This window comes from Gymnodraco acuticeps, unplaced genomic scaffold (genome assembly GCF_902827175.1).
Source record: "Gymnodraco acuticeps unplaced genomic scaffold, fGymAcu1.1, whole genome shotgun sequence".
Classification (NCBI taxonomy): domain Eukaryota; kingdom Metazoa; phylum Chordata; class Actinopteri; order Perciformes; family Bathydraconidae; genus Gymnodraco; species Gymnodraco acuticeps.
Window position 1 is genome coordinate 514,459 of NW_022992090.1, and position 19,646 is coordinate 534,104.

The window sequence follows — 19,646 nt, forward strand, 5'->3', positions numbered from 1 at the left end:
TATCTCTCCCAGCTTAGACGCGGTTTGATTGGCTAGGGCTTGAGCTGTCAGATTTTCAGAAACGGGATTTGATTGGCTGGCGCTGGCTACTCCGGCGTCTCCGACGTCCGGAGCGCGCCGGAGACGCCGGAGACGGACCGCTATAATACCCACAATTCAGTTCGGAGAAAAGCGAGGCAACGTGATGTCACCCCATTCAAAGTGAATGGGCAGACGCGTTGGAAACCGTTTTTGAAGCTGTCGAAGCTGTAGTGTGGACGGGCCGTGAGAGTTCTGGATGGTTCATAATTTAGCAGTAGGTCAGAAATGTATTTTGGGCCTAAACCATTCAAAGCATTATAAACCAGTAGCAGTATTTTGAAATCTATTCTTTGACACACAGGAAGCCAGTGTAAAGACTTCAGAACAGGAGTGATGTGATCCACTTTCTTAGTGTTAGTGAGGACTCGAGCAGCGGCGTTCTGAATTAGCTGCAGCTTTCTAATAGATTTTTTAGTGAGACCTGCAAAGACACCATTACAGTAGTCCAGTCTACTGAAGATAAAAGCATGGACAAGTTTTTCCAAATCCTGCTGTGACATTAGTCTGTTAATCCTAAATATATTCTTTAGGTGATAGTAGGCTGATTTAGTAACTGTTTTAATGTGACTGTTGAAACTCAGGTCAGAGTCCATGACTACACCTAGATTTCTGGCTTTATCTGTTGTTTTGAACATTGCAGACTGAAGCTCAGCGCTAACTTTTATACGTTCTGCCTTGGCTCCAAAAACCATTACCTCAGTGTTATCTTTGTTTAATTGGCAGAAGGAAGAATGGAGAGAAATATGTGGAAATAATACCATAAATAAAATGTTACCTCTCATTTATCATATATGAAGAATTCATTTTCACAAATTGATTAAAGCCAATCTTAAAATGATTAAACAAACGCCTGTTTGAGACTCCTCAGTGCACACAAAAACACAACTTGGAGAAATAAATAAATACGGATATGTTATTTAAAACCACCTCCAATATGTTGTGTTAATGTTATGACATGTTTTCTCATAAATGATGCGGTAAGCAGGAGGACAGAATTACGTCTAAACTGACGCAGTTTTGCATTTCTATACGAGCATGGTTTTATATACTATCACGTTTAATCGTGTTTTATGCCGTTTGCCAAGACTTGATAAGTCGCTCGTAAAACACAGGAGGTATGGAAACTAAGAACACCATATGTGGTCAATTGTACAGCTAATATAGGCCTAACACAACACATTAGTTGTATTTCCTTTAACTGGTGGATATATAGAGGCACAGGCTGCAGCGGAGACGCTGCACACAGCTGATCGACAGCTGGGACACAAACCACCAAATACAAAAACATAATTCAGATCCAGTCGTCATGATTCCACTCCGGAGGGATTCCCCGATCATTTCTTACAGTTTCTCATCAAGGGGGCGTCTCCTGTCCCCGGTACAAACACACTGCCTGAGGAAGTATGTGTATTCTTTCACACACACATACGGGTTTTGGGCCGAGGGCGACACCGTACTTCCGGTATCCGCCGTTTTACGCGAGGTGCAAGCAGGCCAAGGGTTTAGCCGTACACCGTCTAGGTGTTGCTAAGCTTCCTGTACTGAATATCATAGTCTATTGCCTTAATCAATATCTAGTCAACTCTAAAATACCACATATATGCAATGGCATGATAATATTATTGTGACAAGTGGGGTATTCACCTGGTGTTTCCAGAAATTAGACGTAGATGCAGCCAAAATCGACGAAGGCCACTTTCGAGGGTCGTTTTTCCATACATCTGCAGGCAGTCTGTAAGGGCAATCTGACAACCCACACAGCTCTAGTTTACGCTGGTAACGACCTAAAGCACACCCCTCAAGTCCAGAGATGTAATCCGAAGACATGCAGCGATTTCTTCGGTCGTTAATTCAGAAAAAAAACCTAGTGCGCTCTGCCTGGCTACGTTAGCTAGCTGTTTATATTTGCACTTCCAGGATATTTGCACCTCCATGAAAATGGCGTATTTATATATATATATATATATAGCGCGTGTTGCATTGTGGGTAGCTCATGACGTCACTGTGTGTGAAAGAATTTATTTTGTCATTAACCTTTTTCGGACCACTTATTTATTTATTTTGGTGACGATCCGACCTCCATGTTGCTACTCTGGTTCAAACTGCATCCACCAAACAATATGATTGATCTCGACCTCCCCAAAAGAACCAAAATCTGACACGGTGTGAGATGTCTTTTTTAGCTGCTCTGCCGTCATTTCCTGCGATCTTCTTCATAAAGTCAGTCAAAATGAATGAATGAATGGGCGTTTCTTTGACTATTTATAGGCAAATATGGGCGTTACGTGAAGCCCGCAAAAGTTGCGCCGCATTTCGAGTCGATTGTGATTTATAAAGGGAAACCGGCGTAGGAAGTGCCGTACGCACTTTCCTCGCCGGTACGCAATGTTTGGTGAATCGGAAAATGTCGGAAACTTTCTGTACCTATTTTTTGGATTTCTACTACGTAAGCAACCTTCCCACGTGAATCCTACGCACGGCGTTATAAATTAGGCCGGTCTAATGTGGTCAGGATGCGAAAAAAGCACTGAAATCTCCCTTTTTTGTATTTCACAAATAGAATAAAGGTTTCACAAATTTCAAACTGGGTTATAAAGAATCTTTAGACTCTCTGGGATAATCCAGTCCAAATAAGAGGTTCAAACACGGAGGATTGTTCGCTCAGCGCTGTCAATTAAATGTCCCTTAACTTTCCCCTTAACTGCCGAATGCATGTCCCTTAACTTTCCCCTTAACTGCCGAATCGGATGCTCTGAATCGGAAGCCAACTTCAGCGTCGTGTTTCCCTGTAAGACTCACATTTAGCACGTGTTGCTTGTATTGCTGTTAACTTTAAACAAACAACACGGTTCACATTACTCACACTCTTACTGTAATTAGTGATTACATCAACAATTAATGTAGGACACCTAGGCTACTATAGCTACTACTAGAGCTTGCCAAAATCACGCTACAGTTTCATTAAACAAATAATCAAATATGCTAACAGTTTATTTTGCCGAAAGCTATAGCTAACGAATAATTGTTTTTAGTGCCTTTACAGTTTTTCTCGATTGCTAACACACATTTATTTTTTAATTGCTCAGTTTCTCAGAACACTAAACACAATTCACAAAACCACACACCCAAAGTGCAAAACTCCTCATTTCTCCTGCTAAATGCACTCAAAATTACATAAACACTTTCCAAATGCAAACTTTAGCACCAGATATAACACACTTCATTCATAATACTGGATGGTTTGACCATCCAACTACACACTGCTGAGCATCATCTAAAGCACTTTCATCTGTTATGGGCTATGCTCTGTACATAGAGGTTTCTGCAGAGAAAGATTGCTTGAGTTTACAGAAATACAGTAAATGAAGAAACACAAATGAGTTGTTGAAATAAATCACATTGTATTCAAAGATAACATTGTGCAACATGCATCTCAGCACATAGTTACTATGCTTCAGATCTCTCTAAGTGTGATGCATTGTTTGTCAAAACCCAGTTAGTAACTGCTGCTTCCTGCCTCATTGAACATCCTTAGCCTTCCACCTGCACCTCTTTCTCAGTCCTTCAGATAAACAACAAAGATATAGTGGATGGTCAGTGTCTGTGTTGCATCAAAGTGAGTTTACCACAGTACATTGTGCAGGATTTTTGTACAGTTATAGTATGCAACATGCTAACAATTCAATTACAGTAATGAAGTAAATACGTTTCACACAACAGATATAAGCACTGATATCATGAGAGTATTCTTCTTTGTCCACATCCTCTCCCTCCAGCTCTACCTCTACCTCTCATTCTTCCTCCTCTCACTCTCACCCCACCTCTTCCTCCTCCTCTCACTCTCAGCCCAGCTCTTCCTCTTCCTCTTCCTCTTGCTTCCATGTTGGATTCCATTGTTGCTGTAAGAAAGTTCTCACTTGTGGTCTTTTTATTGTGCTAACATCCTGATTGATGAGCCAACAATTATGCTACCAGGTGTTTGTGTGAGGCATTTTGAATATCAGTGTTTTGAACCTGCTAACACGTGACTTTATGCCAGATTCCTGTGTCTTACGTGGAGAAACGTGTGCAGTGGTTTGCACAAAGTGCCATGTTGATTTGCAAATTGTGTGAAAAGCTGAAAATGTGTTTAGAGTTTTGGAGATTTGAGCCGATGTTTTGCTCTTTGAGTGTCAGTTAAAATAATTGTGCTTCATGTATAATTTTAGTGTGTTAGCAAACGAGAAAAACTGTAATGTCTCCTGCTCGCTAGGTGGCAGTGTAACTAAAAGCTGTTCGCGATCCGCCATTAAAAAAGAGAAGAAGGGTCCAGAAACTGGGGTTAGGGTGGTTAGGTTAGGTCAGTGGTTCTCAAACTTTTTCTGTCATTCCCCACTTTGAACAGGTGGGCCTTTTCAAGCCCCACCTGTTCCCCATCGCTCCAATAAAATGGTAGGCCAAGCTTAAAATTGTCAAATGTATCGTTCTACAACAGGGGTATCCAACCTTTTTTAGGATGAGAACTACTTTCAAAAAATAAAACAAGTCGTGAGCTACTTTTACTCCTCTTTTCTTGTTTTTTGCAGTGTATATATTTAGCACATTTTAACATTATTACATGCTTACCTTTAACCTTTGTGTGCTGTTTGGGTCTGTGGGACCCATTTTCAGTGTTTACTAAAATAACATGCATGCAATTTAATTATTTTAACCTGGTCCCAGGTGGAAAGAGAAATCTCCAACGAGGCGTTCTGGGGCAGCATAGGCAGGTCTTTTCTGTGTTGAAGTTTTACTCACTACAGGGTGTACTTTGAGGGTTTGTGACTCTGCAGACCGTTTACATGCAGAAAAAGCTACATAACACACAAGGGGACGGGTAATAACCAGAAAAGCATGACATGGGACCTTTAATTGAGTTTATTACTACTATGTTACTCATAATAATTGATTGCAACAATAATGTGTTCAGTTTAACCTACTGCATCACCAATACAAAATATAATAAGGGCTCTTTTGTGTCTTTTTTGTTTTGTTTTTATATGTTTCGCCAGAACTGATCCTGCGAGAGGCTGTGGAGACAGAGCAACCTACGCCTTGTGTTGATGAGGAAGAAAGAGCAAGAGAGCCTTGGACAAGGTGAAGGGCTGTTTGCTGCGTACCATAAGAGGCAGAAGAAGGATGTTGGGAGCACTGCAGCTGCACTATCTCCACATTGCTGACGGACAGAATGTCCTTTTGTTCTGGGCAATGAACATGAAGGTTCTTCCTTCGCTGTTCAAAGTGGCCATCAGAGTTTTGGTAGTGCCTGCCTCCAGTGCTCCGGTGGAGCGAGTTTTTAGCCATGGTGGCATCATCCTGTGACCCCATCGTGCACACATGAGTGACCGACTATCGACCAATTTGGTCTTTTGTAAATGCAATGCATTATAGGGCCCTGTGATAATAGAAAAAGTGTGGGTGAATGAAACTGTTACTTAATTGTATGTTTATGCAACTGTTATGTTTCTCAGCTTGTGCTTAATCTTGGCAAATGTGGTCTCTTGGACCCTGAGATTGATGCATCTATAACTTGTGTTTTTCACTCACTCACTCGGTCTGACAATAACAAACACACACTTCACATAGTTTTTCATAATAAAAAAAGACACAAATTGTGTGGCTGAATTAAACTGTTACTTCATTGTATGTGTATGTAACTGTTATGTTGAAAAGCACATAATGACTTGATTAAGACTCGGTTTTCAAAGTTTAGGACTTGACTTGAACTTGCCCAACCTGACTTGCGACTTGACTTGAGTGCAAAGACTTGAGACTTACTGGTGACTTGCAAAACAATGACTTGGTCCCACCTCTGATACACATTCACTTGTTGCTGCTTGTTGACAGGCAGCCACATTTCAGAGGTGCAGGAGAGCGAGGCTCCGATGCAGCAGTGGAGCTGCTGCCGCTGCACAATACCCCTCATCGACTCCTCTCTTCCCGGGGGGTGCGGGAGGAGACGAAAGGGAGGGGATACACGCGAGCAGACTACGCGGAAGTGTTTTCACTCCTCGCGTATAAAAGCCCCGCCCCCACCTTCACAGCTGGTCGATTTCAACAGAGGAAAACTGACAACTGGAAGATGAGTGGAAAAGCGTCACATAAATGTATAAGTGCTCACAGCTCCGTGGGAATTATTATGTGCAATTCATTTCTAAAAGGCTTTCACATTACTATAATTATATTTTTATTTAAATGTAGGCTATTTTACACCAAAACGGAACACAAAAGCAGGACCAACCATCATACATTAGCCTCATCCCAATACCCCTCCTCGACTCCTCCTTTCCCTCACTCGCTTCCCTTCCTTGCGTTTTAGCTCCGCCTCCGTAAGATGCGAGCGAGAGACACGAGGAGGGTGACTCGTTCACTCAAACGTCACTTTTAAACGACGTCTGTTAATGATGACATGTGCACATCTGTATCCCCTCTCATCGGGCTTAACTGAATAACCCCTTAGAACAGGCCCATTTGTTGTTAAATATTTATTTAAATGAATTAATCTTTCTCTTGTTAGTCAAGGAATTCAATGATGGGGTTCCCAGGATGATTTCTCACTGGGAACCCCCATCATAAATAAATAAATCATCTTATCCTGATCCCTCTCTAAACAAATATTTCCGTTTTTATGATCTTGTACTCATAATCTGCCATGATCTAACGTCACAATAATATATTACTGTAACGTTAATGTTGTGCCTTTGCTTTTGCATGTGAGTGAATATGAATGTGACCACAATGGTATGTGTCCTAATAATGCTGAATTGTCCATTGATTTAGCCATTTAAAGGGACAAGAATGTCATCCTCAAAGGCATATACTGCACAAAAATGTACTTCAGTATATAGAATAGAAAGGAACTTTTCAAAAATGTGTGATATAATATATTACAATTGTATTGAAAATAATCTGGTATACATACTAAACAAAACATAAACTTTACAGAAATAGTTTTATTTTGGCACATTCAGTCTACATTATAACAGCATGGTTACTGTGAAAATAAAGAAGAAATATAAACATTAGATTCAAAGGTTTTATTGTCATGTGCACATAAGCACATAAGCTACAGTGTAGAAATGGCAATGAACATATTATGACCCAAGCTCCTTCAACGATATATAATCAAGTACAAATAAGAAATAGTGCAAGAAGTCTATATACATGTAAATAGAATATGATATATACAAGAACATAATAGGAAATTGATATTGTACATTTAAGACAAAATTAAATATGGTTTATTGCGGTGATAACTATTTAGATAAATAAGTAGCAAAGTATAGCAAATAATGAATCACTTAAGATACCACCATCTATTTTTACCAATGAAACTGTCAGCAAACAAAAAATAGACATGTTGAATACTAACATAAAATGTATATACATATTGAGGAACAAGCTCAAAAGGTGAAAGGAACCTGTATATCTTGTATTTTCCGTGAGTCTAATGAACGCCTTGAACTGTAATGATTGAATGTGATGCTTTCAGTCTGCATGACAGAATACAGGGTACAGTCGTTTTTAGAATAATGTGTTTTTTTGTGGAATGCTGAATAATTTCACAACAAAAGTATGCTTTAAAAACGAATTTACAGTGATAATGCGCTTTTGTGCACAGGGACTGCTAGTGTTAAACCAACCACTTACTTCCTCCTTTTTCAAGTTGTGGTTTCCTCTAGTTCGATGTTTGGTGCAGGTCTGCTGCTGCATATGTGAAACTTGCATTGGTTTCCAGCTGCACCGGGGACTTTTTGCCATGCAATAACTTCATACACAAAACCAACGCAGACTTAGTGGTGTTTCCGCGAATGAATGAAAGGAAAGATCAGTATCTGACTTTATCTTTGACTTGTTGCATTGCGTCTGTTAAATTTGTAGCTGAAGATTAATTGAGGTTACCGGGGTTTATATGCTGACGTTTACAGGTTTTGACTCAGTGGGATTAAACACAATTTCATTCAGAAAAATAACTAAAATGGTTACTTCTGATCCATTCTGTTCCAATCCAAACTCAGTCATAAATCTCACATATCCAACACCGTATTAACAGTACAACTCGTTATATTTATGTGATAACATTTAAAAATATATAATGTATTTCCATGCATGTGACTTCAATACAACATCCTAAAACCATAAAATCATGTCTGTGTCTCTAACAGAATCACATACACTCCACTGTATTCTTAAAAATACATCACTGTCTAACTTAACTCCCACTCCAAAATGTATACCCTTCATTAACCTAAACCTAATTATGAGTGAAGTGAAGTTCTAAAATACAATATAAAAGTTGAGAATTACCTAGTTTTGACTTTGCAATACATGTCCTCATTGTAGAGATGACCAGGGATGGAGATAGCCATAACAGGAACAGACATTAGACAGCAGTGCTCCTCTCGTCCATGCTGGTGGTCTGCGAGTACACTGATCCGGTAATTCTGTCCTGAGGTATGCAGACCTTGACTATTTTACACAGTCTGCAGGGAGCCCTGTTTATCAACCTAAACAGGTGCCTCCTGAACTTCTCCCCAACAAACACATACAGGATGGGGTTAAGGCAGCTATGAGAGTAGGCAATGGCCTCAGTGACCTGTAACGCCAATCTGATGGCTTTGCTGCTTTGGCAGTCAGAAATGATTTGCAATAGCTCCAGTGCTTTGAAGAGGGATGCAATGTTGTAGGGGACCCAACAGATGAAGAAAACAACTACCACTATGAGAACTAAACGGATGGCCTGTTTCTTGGATGACTGGCTGTTCAGCAGCCTCCAGACAATCTGTGAGTAGCAGAAGCCCATGATGAGAAGTGGGACAAATAGACCCAACATGTTAATTTTAAAAAGGCTGAAGATCCTCCAGTAATGAGAGTTGGGAAAGACGGGGTAGCAGTCCTGAGTTGCATTAGGACCTGGCTGTTGTTGGAGAAAGATCAGGTCAGGGAAAGAAGCCATAAATCCAACCACCCATGTAACAGCTGCTGCGATCATTCCAAAGGACCTCGTCCGGGCTCTCATAGCGTAAACAGCGTGTACTATAGCCAAGTAGCGGTCGATGCTCATTAGACTGATGAAGAAGATCCCACAGTAAAAAACAATGTGATAAATACCCAGGACCACTTTGCACATGGCATCCCCAAACCGCCAATGGTCCCGGGCTTGGTGGGCTAGGAAGGGAAGGGTGCACACCAAGAGAAGGTCAGCTACAGCCAAGTTTAAGAGGCACACGTCCGTCATGCTGCGGAGGCGAACCCCACGTGTTAAAACCCAGATGACCAGACAGTTACCCAGAAGGCCTGTGAGGAAGAAGATTGCATAGAGGGCGGGAAGAAAACTGGCCCCGTGTTGCTGATACACACACCCCCCAACGAACGTCTCATTCTCATCGTATGCATCATAGTAATATTCTGTAGAGCTGGTGAGAAACAGTGGACAAAGACAGTAAGGATATATTAATGATGAGGGAGATGCCATTACTTCAGCTCAGTTTATTCAATCTACAAACATTTTGCTTTAAAAAACTCTGTAGCTGTGGGAAGTACAATACTAAGCTAAGCTACAGGATAATGATGTTGTGTTCTTACCGAATCTGAGAAACTGTCTGCAAAAGAGTTACGAACTTAGTGAGGAATGACATGCTGGATAGAAACTGAAGAATCCAGCTACTGATAATCAACATTCCTCTATTATTCAAACAGAAATATTGAAGGATACTATCCATGACCGAGACGCCACAGCCTCATACAAAAAAGCCATGGCTGAGTGGAAAGCTTTTATTGGGGAGTAGATCTTGGTGGTAGTTAGGTTCCCAACCTGTTTCTACAATGCTCACCCGCAATGTCTATGGGAGAGAATAACATCCCAGAAAACAACTCATGTACAAAAACAAAAATGCAATAGTCAGCCCATCATTTCCTTCCAGCCCTCCTTTCCTCAAACTGCAGGTAGCTGCACCTTCAAAGTAAGGGTCACTTGCCATAGCCACCTCTCTGTGGGCATTGCCCACATTCAGCCAGCAGGTTTTCCACCTTTTGTTTTTAAGGTGCAACTAGCAATACAAATTTGATCATTGCACTTTACAAATGATCAGCTGAAAATTGCAACTTTGCTCTTTGTAATGTAATTAAAAAGCCAGTCATTTTTAGGTCTATATATTGAGTCGTGCCCATTTGCTGGGCACAACTCATGCTCGCTTAGACATATACAATGTGGGTGAGCTAGGTGGTAGTTGGGCTAGTTATTGTTAACAATTGATACTGGTACCAGTATCTGTTTTTGCATTGATACTTTGGACACAAGAGACATGACTTTCTATCATTCAGTGTTTGAGAATTTTTGTTCAACAATAAGAGAAAACAATAATATTGAAGCTCTTAAGTTATAATTCTTCATTTTTGGTTATCTAACACAAAGTAATGTTGAGTGGTTTTCAATGTTATAATTTAAGTTTAAAATTATCGTCATGATTAATTCATACGTTTTGTAAAATGCATGCTAGGTTCTTGTTTTGAGATCTGTCTACTTGAATTCAGAAATAAACAAATGGTAAAAGAAAATTTGACAACTTGTTTTGAGTATATTTGGCTTATACCTGTGGATGGAATAAGTGTTTTTCTGCTTACTTCAGGACATTTGCCACTTTTCTAGCATCCATATATTTCTTATTTCCAGAATTATTATTCTTATTTTAAGAATTCTTATTTCAAGAATTATTATTCTTATTTCAAGAATTATTATTCTTATTTTAAGAATTCTTATTTCAAGAATTATTATTCTTATTTTAAGAATTCTTATTTCAAGAATTATTATTCTTATTTTAAGAATTCTTAATAAGTCTAATTATCTCACTGCACTGGCAGATTATTACACTTGTTTCAAGTCTGTATAAACTCAAATCACATATTTTTTTTCTTGTTATAAGATGGATGATTTTTGCAGTGGCCTGGAGTACAGTTACACAGTGAAAGCAAGGGAGGCACAGACTGACACAACTGCAAAATAAAGAGCATATAAACGCATGTGTTTAGGCAATAGGTTAAATCTTACTTTGGATAGTCTTCTACAGATGAACTCTCACTTATTCCAATGAAACGAGCGACAGTAGGCACAGCTGCGGCCATGGCCCAGATCCTGAAAAACAAAACAAAACCATGACGTCATTTGTGAGGAATAAAAACCCACACCCTGGATCAGTGCAGTCCAGTCCAGTGTTTTTGTCTTTATACAACATTTATAAAGATGAATGTTGCTTTGCTACAGTCCAGATTTTATTTTTTAATTATCTCTTTTTTGTTTAAGTACAGGGCTTCTGAAGTGGTTCCCTAAAATTAAACCTTTGGAATTTTGTATTGAACTTGTTTATTTTAAGATTATTTCCTTCCACTTGACTACTCATTGGAATGAACAGACAGTTTGAATTTGTGCGAGTAAACTCATTTGTTTAAAAAAATAATATCCAGGAGGAATTGCACCCTTCCTTTACTTTAGAAACACACCAAAGCACTAACTCCTCTTTGTATTCTCTTTTTACAATGTTAGACTTAAATCTAATTAAACAAAAGGTTCATCATTCTTATCTCCTTACCTAAGCCTAGCATTTGAAACATTTGATCATTATATCACTTTCTTGTAACATTTAGATTAGGTTTAAAGCCCTTAATGGGCTTGGTAGGTTCAATTGATAGTTGTTTGCCTTCCAGAACACTGAACTTTATTAGTTTACCCAGCAACCACTGAAAAGGAGTCAGAGATGGAAGCCTTTGTCTGTTCAACTCAAAGCGATGAGATGCGTAACCTACAGATTTCAGGGAAGCTAGCTCACTATTTTTAAAAAGCAAACCACCAACTTCTCTCGTTGCTACAGCCTTTAACTATCCATCACTTTCCTGATACAGACCTGAACATGTATTTACAGAGTTTTTGCACAAACACAGTTGTTCAGTCAGATTTAAAATGGAGTCAAGTAGGGTCAGAGTTAATCAATTCATTTCAATACATGTTAAGCTTATTTCCAACAAAGATATGTACATGTTCTTATTATTAAGCATGTGCATGTAACAAATTAAATATAAATGTACCTACCAGTGATGTTAACAAGATAGCTGAGAGTGGTGTTTTATTCTAGACCAAAGATGATGAGGTGGACGGCCAGATCAAATAAATGATCAGATATGGAAGCAAGCTCAGAAAGCACTGTGTGCAAACCTATTTTTTCACACCTCTTTGTGGTGTGCAACCCATTAAACATCACTTCCATCTCTTCACCAAACCAGGAGGGCTTGCTTGCAGGCTTGCCTAGAAGAGTGATACAGTATATTTGTATGCATATGTTTGGTGGTTTGTAGCTTCCTGCAATGCTTTCAAACCGTGCATCATGCATGTAATATCACACAGTGTCTGTCGATAACCATAACCCTAGTCGACAAATGCAAGCTCTAAAAGATGCAATGCAAACCGGAGCAGTATTGGAGGATTGAAGAGTTTTTCATGTTGTATGTGTTTTTATGTTTGGAATAAAGACTCCTGAAACTGCATAAGTGTAGTTTCAAAATAGCGCCATGTATGGGAAGCAAATTACTTTCTCTGTGTAGGGACTGAGGTTCTAACTAATATCTAAAGCGAGTGAGATGCTTGTTACAGATTTAAAAACAAAAATGCACCGTTTTTAAATTAGTCAGTGGTTTTTAAATGAGTAAAGGGATTCTGCTCTGCACACTTCTTGGAAAGTACTTACAATCTACCAAGAAGGAAATACCACCAATAGATTTAAAGTGATGCAATGCTGTCAAGATGCACTTCTTTGACATAACACACACATCTCAGAATTATGTTGTTCTCACTTATTATAAAAAGAAATAAGCAAGCACATTTTATTTTGTTTTAGTTTACAAAACAATGGCATTTGACAAAGACTAATATACTTTGAATTTCAAGATTTCCATACATGTTTCATAATATTTGTTACACTTTCCAAATAAAAACATCCTTTCTTCTTGTTCACCTCTTTGAAGCAGCAACCACATGCAACACACACACACACACACACACACACACACACACACACACACACACACACACACACACACACACACACACACACACACACACACACACACACACACACACACACACACACAAACACAAACACAAACACATACACACACACTGCGCAGTCTTTGTAACAATGTGTTTGTAGCATTCTTAATAATCAGATTTTACAGGCGTGTTGGACGTCTCTTTCTCGGTGGTGTCTCTGTGGCTAAGAGTCCCTCTGCTCAGCTGCCTCCAGCAGAAGTACCTAGTCAGCGCATTACGCAGGGACTTCCTAAACTTCTCCCCTACAAATGCATAGATGATTGGATTCACAAAGCAGTGAGACAGTGCAATGATTTCAACATAGCTCATTGCAGAGTTGATGGCTTTTTGAGCCTGGCAGGTTTTCAGGGTTTCCAGGAACAGCTGTAGAGTTTTAAGAAGAACCACAACATTGTAGGGGACCCAGCAAATGACAAACACGCAAACTATTGTGAATATTAGCTTTATAGCTCTGTCTTTTTTGGAGTTCCTGGACTTGGACAGCACAACAAGTATTTTCACATAGCAGAAAATCATGACGGGGAGGCCCACAAATAGCCCCACTGTGTTTTCGCTGAAGTTTCTCAGCATCTTCCACAAATGCTCACTCTCATTTGGGTAGATTGGCTGGCACATTGAGCTGTTGTCGTCTGGATCTATCTCCAAGGCGGCAAATCTCAACCCAGGGATTGCCATGATGACTGAAATTATCCAGATAGTGATGCTGGCTATGATTCCATAGCGAAGTGTGCGGGCTCGCATGGCTGCAACAGCATGGACAATAGCCAAGTAGCGGTCCACACTCATAAGGGTCACAAACAGATTTCCACTGTAGAAGCCCACCTGTTCAAAGAAGCAGAGGGGGAAGGAACATCAGAATCCGGTTAACCTGGCCTCAATTAGGTTATTCATACATTACACAGCAGGTGTCTCGCAGAGCTGTTGTTCGTTACCATAGAAAACATCTCATCTCACCTTTTATTTTTAGCAGAATATCCCCCACATTATAAAAACAACTCGAACTGTAGGGAGACAGGTGCACAACCAACATATTCAATTTTTGCAGAATCATTATTTACTTTGCTCCACTTTACCCTTAAACCCTTAGACACGGCACTTGTAGAAGGACGTGTTTTTTTTATAGATAATTGGTAATCGGCATTTTTTAATATGTTTTGCTTTCTGAAAGTACCCAAACCCACTGAGTTTCAAACTTGAATTATAATGGACTTCTTATGGTTTTGTATTCTAAATGGTTAAAAGGAAGAAAGTAAAGAAATAAAGTGCCACCTGATAGACTCCTGTCAGCAGTTTGCAGGTTGCGAGGTTCTGATAGTTGACCAAGAGGGGCAGGGATGCAGCCAGTATGAGGTCAGACAGAGCCAGGTTGAGCAGGCATACGTCCGTCATACTCTTCAACTTTATGTACCGGATCAGAACCCAGAAAATAGTGGTGTTGCCTGTGAAATCAATTCAGATGATTTATCCATACTAAAGTTTTTCTCACAATGTGTTAAAGGAGATACTTTTTCCATTTATCTGTAAGATTCTTGTTTGAAAATACCTAGCACACTTAGAAAAAACAGCATGTAGTACAGCATGTGCAATATTGTGGTTCCATTGGGCAACTCTGGACCGCCATCCTGATCACAGGTGTCATTGTAATCATAGTCCAAGTACTCATACTCTGGTATAGTCATACTGCTGTGTGAGGAGGAAAAGAACATACGTAGATTACTTTGGGTAAACACAATGTGACATGCAAGGTAAAAAACCCATGATGTTCCAAATATATCTAGCATGACGCATAAAGTTGAAAAAAACATTGTGGTTGCTTGAAGCAACAGATGTTGGGGTGTGGGTGACTAGGTGGCATCATACTATCCACAAAGTAATTCAATATTACCACAATTACCATTATTCAATCACTAAGTCAAGAAGCAAAAAATAAAAATCATATGATTTACATACAACAATAAAGATGTTAGTATATAACACTTCAAAGATTCACATTCTCTACAATGTCATCATTTATCTTTACATGTTGGTGAATAGGCTTACTGGTTTGTGTGTGTGCAATGGTATGTTGTTCTAGTACAATCCATGTTGGTATTGAACGAGGGCAACCCATGTCTCCATCAATTGTTGAAGTCTGATGGGTTTCACCAAGTGATAACACGGGTATTAGGGGCACATAAGGTACCGGATAAAACAGATACAAATATAGAGTTTTTTGATAAAACCATAAGTAAAGTAAATCATTGAGTTATGGTTGAACAGCTCTGTCCTTTAAAAGTAACTCCAAAGCTTTGGACTTTCAAACCTAACACAAGTAGTTTGATCTGCAGTTTGTCATTTAAGTGTTCCTCCCAGACCTTCATTAATAAATTAACAAATACAAAATAGGGACAAAAATACAAAACAATTTAAGTTCTTATTGACTCTTATTAGTTATTTCAGCTTTTCTCGTCCAAAACCGCATCCTGTTATTCACTATCTCCTTTTATAGACTTCTCTCAAACATCATAGTTAAATAACAGAGGGTTTGGCAAAAAAAGCGACCGTGTTGGATGATTATAGTTATTCCAGACAATTCCTAATATCCCTGAATTTCTCACTAGATTTACATGAATATCTTCCGATTGTAATGTGAAGTCAAAGCGGCTGAATCATTCAAATATATCAATGTTGAATACTTACAATATCAACAACGAGATCCTCTTGATTCAATTTTCTTCACTTTCAGTGTTACCTCCACTCACAAATCTTCAGGAAACATAAAGAAGATGAGATAGTTGTTCCTTTTTGCTATCATGGTTACCACAATCATGTCGAGTGGACTCGTGTGTATTTTCCACACTGAACATTTTGTACTGATACTAGCCTCAAATTACGAAGAAACTATTTGAAAAAAGAACATGTATGAATAAATGCGAGGGAATTGAGAGATGTTAGTGGACTTTCCTGCCCTTTAAGTTGAAACGTTCACATATATTCATCAGTCCCTGACTCATGTCTGAAAAGCTTCCGTAACAAAGTTCAAAGGCTTCTGTGTCAAACCTTACAAAAGATCCAAATCTGATAGAATTCTATCGTCATAAACTGATGATAACTTCACAATATTGAACCTTCTCCCTATGTACAGTAATGTAAGAGGTACAACAAACATTATCAACAAACATCAACACTTTAGATGGAGAATTAATACGCAGCTGTCTATGAATTTCACACACTTCCTTCTACTCTGACCATAATCAAATTCATGTGATCTCTTTTAAACCACATCTCAAACATTTTTTCTTTCACTATCAAACATTTGCAGAACCACCTGCCTTGACACCATGTCGACCCCCACTTCCTGTGGCTGACGTTGTTTACGCACGCGGCTGTGCACTAACAATCCTCCACTACACATATAGGTGTAACACTGTATAGATGTTTGAGGAGGTTTATTATATATCAACTAGACGTTTGAAAATGGAAATATGCTTACCGCATGCCAAAATCACTGTTCCTGAGTGTATATTCTGGTGTGCTGGGCATCAAGCATATATGTCAGCCTGTCAACTTGCATTGCTCTCTTTTTGTGTCAAATCCTGCTGCAGAGCGCATTTCTCGTAAGGTGGTAATTCTTGGTTTTTGTTGTTTCCTCTGCTTGGTGTTAACACTGTGCAAAGGTGTCAGTGTGGTTTCTCAGAAATGTTCCTTTGCATCTGTTGAAATGTAGCAACAAGTGAGTAGGGGAATATGTATTCTAATGAGGAGCTTTTCTTTCTATATGTGTTCTGTTCACTTTGGAAAGTAGCTTTTAGCTCGCCAGGAGTAAGAGATTTTTGTTTGAGTTTTATTTTTAATATGTAAAACTTTCGCAGTTAAAATTAGAATTCAAATTAGCTTGGATGTTTAAATGTTATGCAACAGATTAACGGTATATCAAAATTCAGATTAAAATGGTTCAACATAACTTCTTTAAGACTAAAATGTAGTCGCTTAGTAATGTTTCTAACAGTAGGGGAGGGTTCCTTTTAATATGTTAAAAATCACACAGACAAAATACCTTTTCTTTTTGGCACCTCTTCTTTAATGACAATTAAAATATATCTTCTCAGCCAAATGTAACAGTAAGGAACATGTGCTTATTATAGAAGCAGTCTGTCATTGTCTTGGTAATGTTACATTACAACAAAAAAAGGTAAACAGTATAAAAACAGTGTTAAAAACTAAATATGTACATACTACTTTACATATTTACAAATGTGAGCCATAAAACAATGTTGGGAGTTATGAAAGTGTAGGAAGAGATCATTGTTGTCAATAGATTGAAATCCTTGATAAATCCCATACACAGCTCAACAGGTTTTACATCACCCTGTTTGTTTTACTTTGTGGTTTTGATTAATCAAACATGAATGAGAAACTGTTTCCACAAGCAAGGGGAGAGAAACAATTTGATGTTATGAAGAACATTTGTTTTCCAAAGTGACAGCTATTCCATACAGTATGAACGTATTTCTTTAATTGTCAGGCTCATAATCTCATCACAGTGTACAGACTTCCATAAAACCATAACATAATCTGCCCTACACCTTTTACATGATGGAGGTGACAGCAGAGGACTGAGACACTGAGCTCTTCCTGTATGAGCTATCTGAGAAGTCTCGGTTGGAAGGCAGAAGAACCCCGGGCACACATTTCCTCAGCAGCGGCAGGGCTCGCTTCATGAACTTTTGTCCCACAAAGGCGTAGTGTTGGAGATTTGGAGGGATAACTGGTCCGCTTTTCAAATCTCCGCGCGTTCCTATGAAGCTGGTTATAATACAGGAAGGAATCCATAGCTACAAAGTAACCGTTAACAATAATCTACTTTAATGGCAATATGACAATGCAATACAATCATTACAATACAACATGATATATTACAGTTATATTGCAATGCTTAAGGAGTAATGCCGGCTTACTCCTGCTCTAGTCCGCATACTACAGAGCTACTTTCACCCGAGGGCAGCATGTGAAGAAGAGGCCGAACGCCAGGGATCCACCGGATATATACCAGAGTAAGAAGGAGGGGTTTGGTGTTAGGTCAGCTGGTCATCTTTTCAGGTCATCTCATTGGGAGACGCAACGCAGCAGGAAACGCAGCAGGAAACCAAACAGGCTCACTTTACAACAAAAGGTCTCAAGGCCTGCATACCTACACCTCCCCCACAGAGCCATAAAACCCTGTTTACTCCAACCAGCCCAGAATGTTTATAGCCATTTGTAGTCCTTACATTTATGAAAGGATAAAACAGAGAAATCAATATAAAACACAAACACAGGTATTGTTTGAACAGTATTCACTTAACTGCTACTATTGATAAGCACCAGAGAAACCCAAGGGACCTCTCTTAACATCACAAACACTGCAGCTAGATCTAAGTTGAATGCAAATCAGGACATGCTCTCCCCTTCCCCCATCTTCCTTTGTCCTCAAAAACACATGTCAACAGGCCCCAAATGCAGCTCACAGTTTTACCCAAATTATTCTCATTTTAAGCTTATCCATAGTTTGCTAACATGAATAAATACAAATATAACTCTACAAATCCCCCTTTTTATCTCCTTCTCCAGAGATAAACTTAGACAAGGCATTTTGAAATATACCCACGGTCATTCTTTTCTACTGTGTCCGTAAATCCATCCGAAGCTGGTATTCAGAGTACTTGAAACCTTCATGGAGACAGAACACCACTTTCCATGGCAGTGAAGGAACCATGAGGGGGTAGCTGAGTGCTAGAATCATCAGCCCCCCCCCCCCCCCGAGGAATAGCCCACAAGGACAGCTAATAGGGAGGGGGAGATGCAGCTTTCCCTTCACGGGTAGAACTGATCAGAGCAAAGTAGACTCCTCTGCTGCGCCGTCCTGGCTTGCCGTGTCTTTGTCTCCCCAAATCCGCTGACAGCAGCTTCTGGGCTGCCTGCTAGAGAGATGTCTTCCTCCTCCTCGTCCCGCTGATGGCGGCTTCCGGGTCGATGCTGTAGAGATGTCTCCAGGGTCCTCCTTCTCCGGCCCGCTGATGATGCCTCCCGGGTCGTCTGCTGTAAGGATGTCTCCAGGGTCCTGCTCCTCCAGTCTGCTGCTTCCGAGTAGTCCACGTCTGCCAGGGCCACGTCCGTCCTGATGTCGTCCCCTGGTCCTAGCAGGTGGTTTCCCCGCCGCACACTGGCTCCCGTGGTACGAGCTGTCCCCCTTTTCTCCCAGGCAGACGGCATAAGAGGTCCGCTGGGTCACTCGGTCGGGGTCGGAGAGCCTGGGGTTGAGCCACTTTGTCCTCGTGCTTCTCGGGTCCCCCTTTTGGCGCCAGTGACCTGTGTGGAGAAATCTGATACAACTCCCTCAAGCCTACGCTCAGCTGTTTTGACCCACTTGGAGCCTGTTGGTGGGGTGTCTTGAAACAACAGCCGTCTGTGAACAGGTTTTCCAAATTAATTG

The 19,646-nt window shown here is 39.9% G+C and overlaps 2 protein-coding genes and 1 long non-coding RNA gene across 5 annotated transcripts; 1 reads left to right on the plus strand and 2 right to left on the minus strand.

The window, feature by feature from the left end:
• The first annotated feature begins 1,186 nt into the window (after positions 1–1,186).
• LOC117537476 lies at positions 1,187–5,735 on the plus strand. Its single transcript, XR_004567723.1, has 3 exons — positions 1,187–1,196; positions 3,699–3,701; positions 5,112–5,735. It is a non-coding gene; the product is annotated as an uncharacterized LOC117537476 (long non-coding RNA).
• Positions 5,736–7,121: 1,386 nt separating this feature from the next.
• cabz01093075.1 (C-C chemokine receptor type 5) lies at positions 7,122–11,440 on the minus strand. Its single transcript, XM_034202674.1, has 2 exons — positions 11,147–11,440; positions 7,122–9,515 (listed from the first exon to the last, which is right to left on the minus strand). Exons 1-2 carry the CDS (start codon positions 11,218–11,220, stop codon positions 8,483–8,485), a joined length of 1,107 nt encoding a protein of 368 aa, XP_034058565.1. The 5' UTR covers positions 11,221–11,440; the 3' UTR covers positions 7,122–8,482.
• Positions 9,679–17,041, minus strand: si:cabz01093077.1 (C-C chemokine receptor type 2). 3 transcript variants are annotated; one of them, XM_034202673.1, is made up of 6 exons: positions 16,668–17,041; positions 15,875–15,940; positions 14,739–14,878; positions 14,465–14,634; positions 12,182–14,017; positions 9,679–11,230 (listed from the first exon to the last, which is right to left on the minus strand). In XM_034202673.1, the coding sequence occupies exons 3-5, from the start codon at positions 14,872–14,874 to the stop codon at positions 13,301–13,303; spliced, it is 1,023 nt and encodes a 340-aa protein (XP_034058564.1). In that variant the 5' UTR covers positions 14,875–14,878; positions 15,875–15,940; positions 16,668–17,041; the 3' UTR covers positions 9,679–11,230; positions 12,182–13,300. The 3 variants fall into 3 exon arrangements, with proteins under 3 accessions (XP_034058564.1, XP_034058562.1, XP_034058563.1); XM_034202671.1 differs by lacking the exons at positions 15,875–15,940; positions 16,668–17,041 and having other exon boundaries at positions 14,739–15,866; XM_034202672.1 differs by lacking the exons at positions 9,679–11,230; positions 15,875–15,940; positions 16,668–17,041 and having other exon boundaries at positions 11,723–14,017; positions 14,739–15,866.
• Between the last annotated feature and the right edge of the window lie 2,605 nt (positions 17,042–19,646).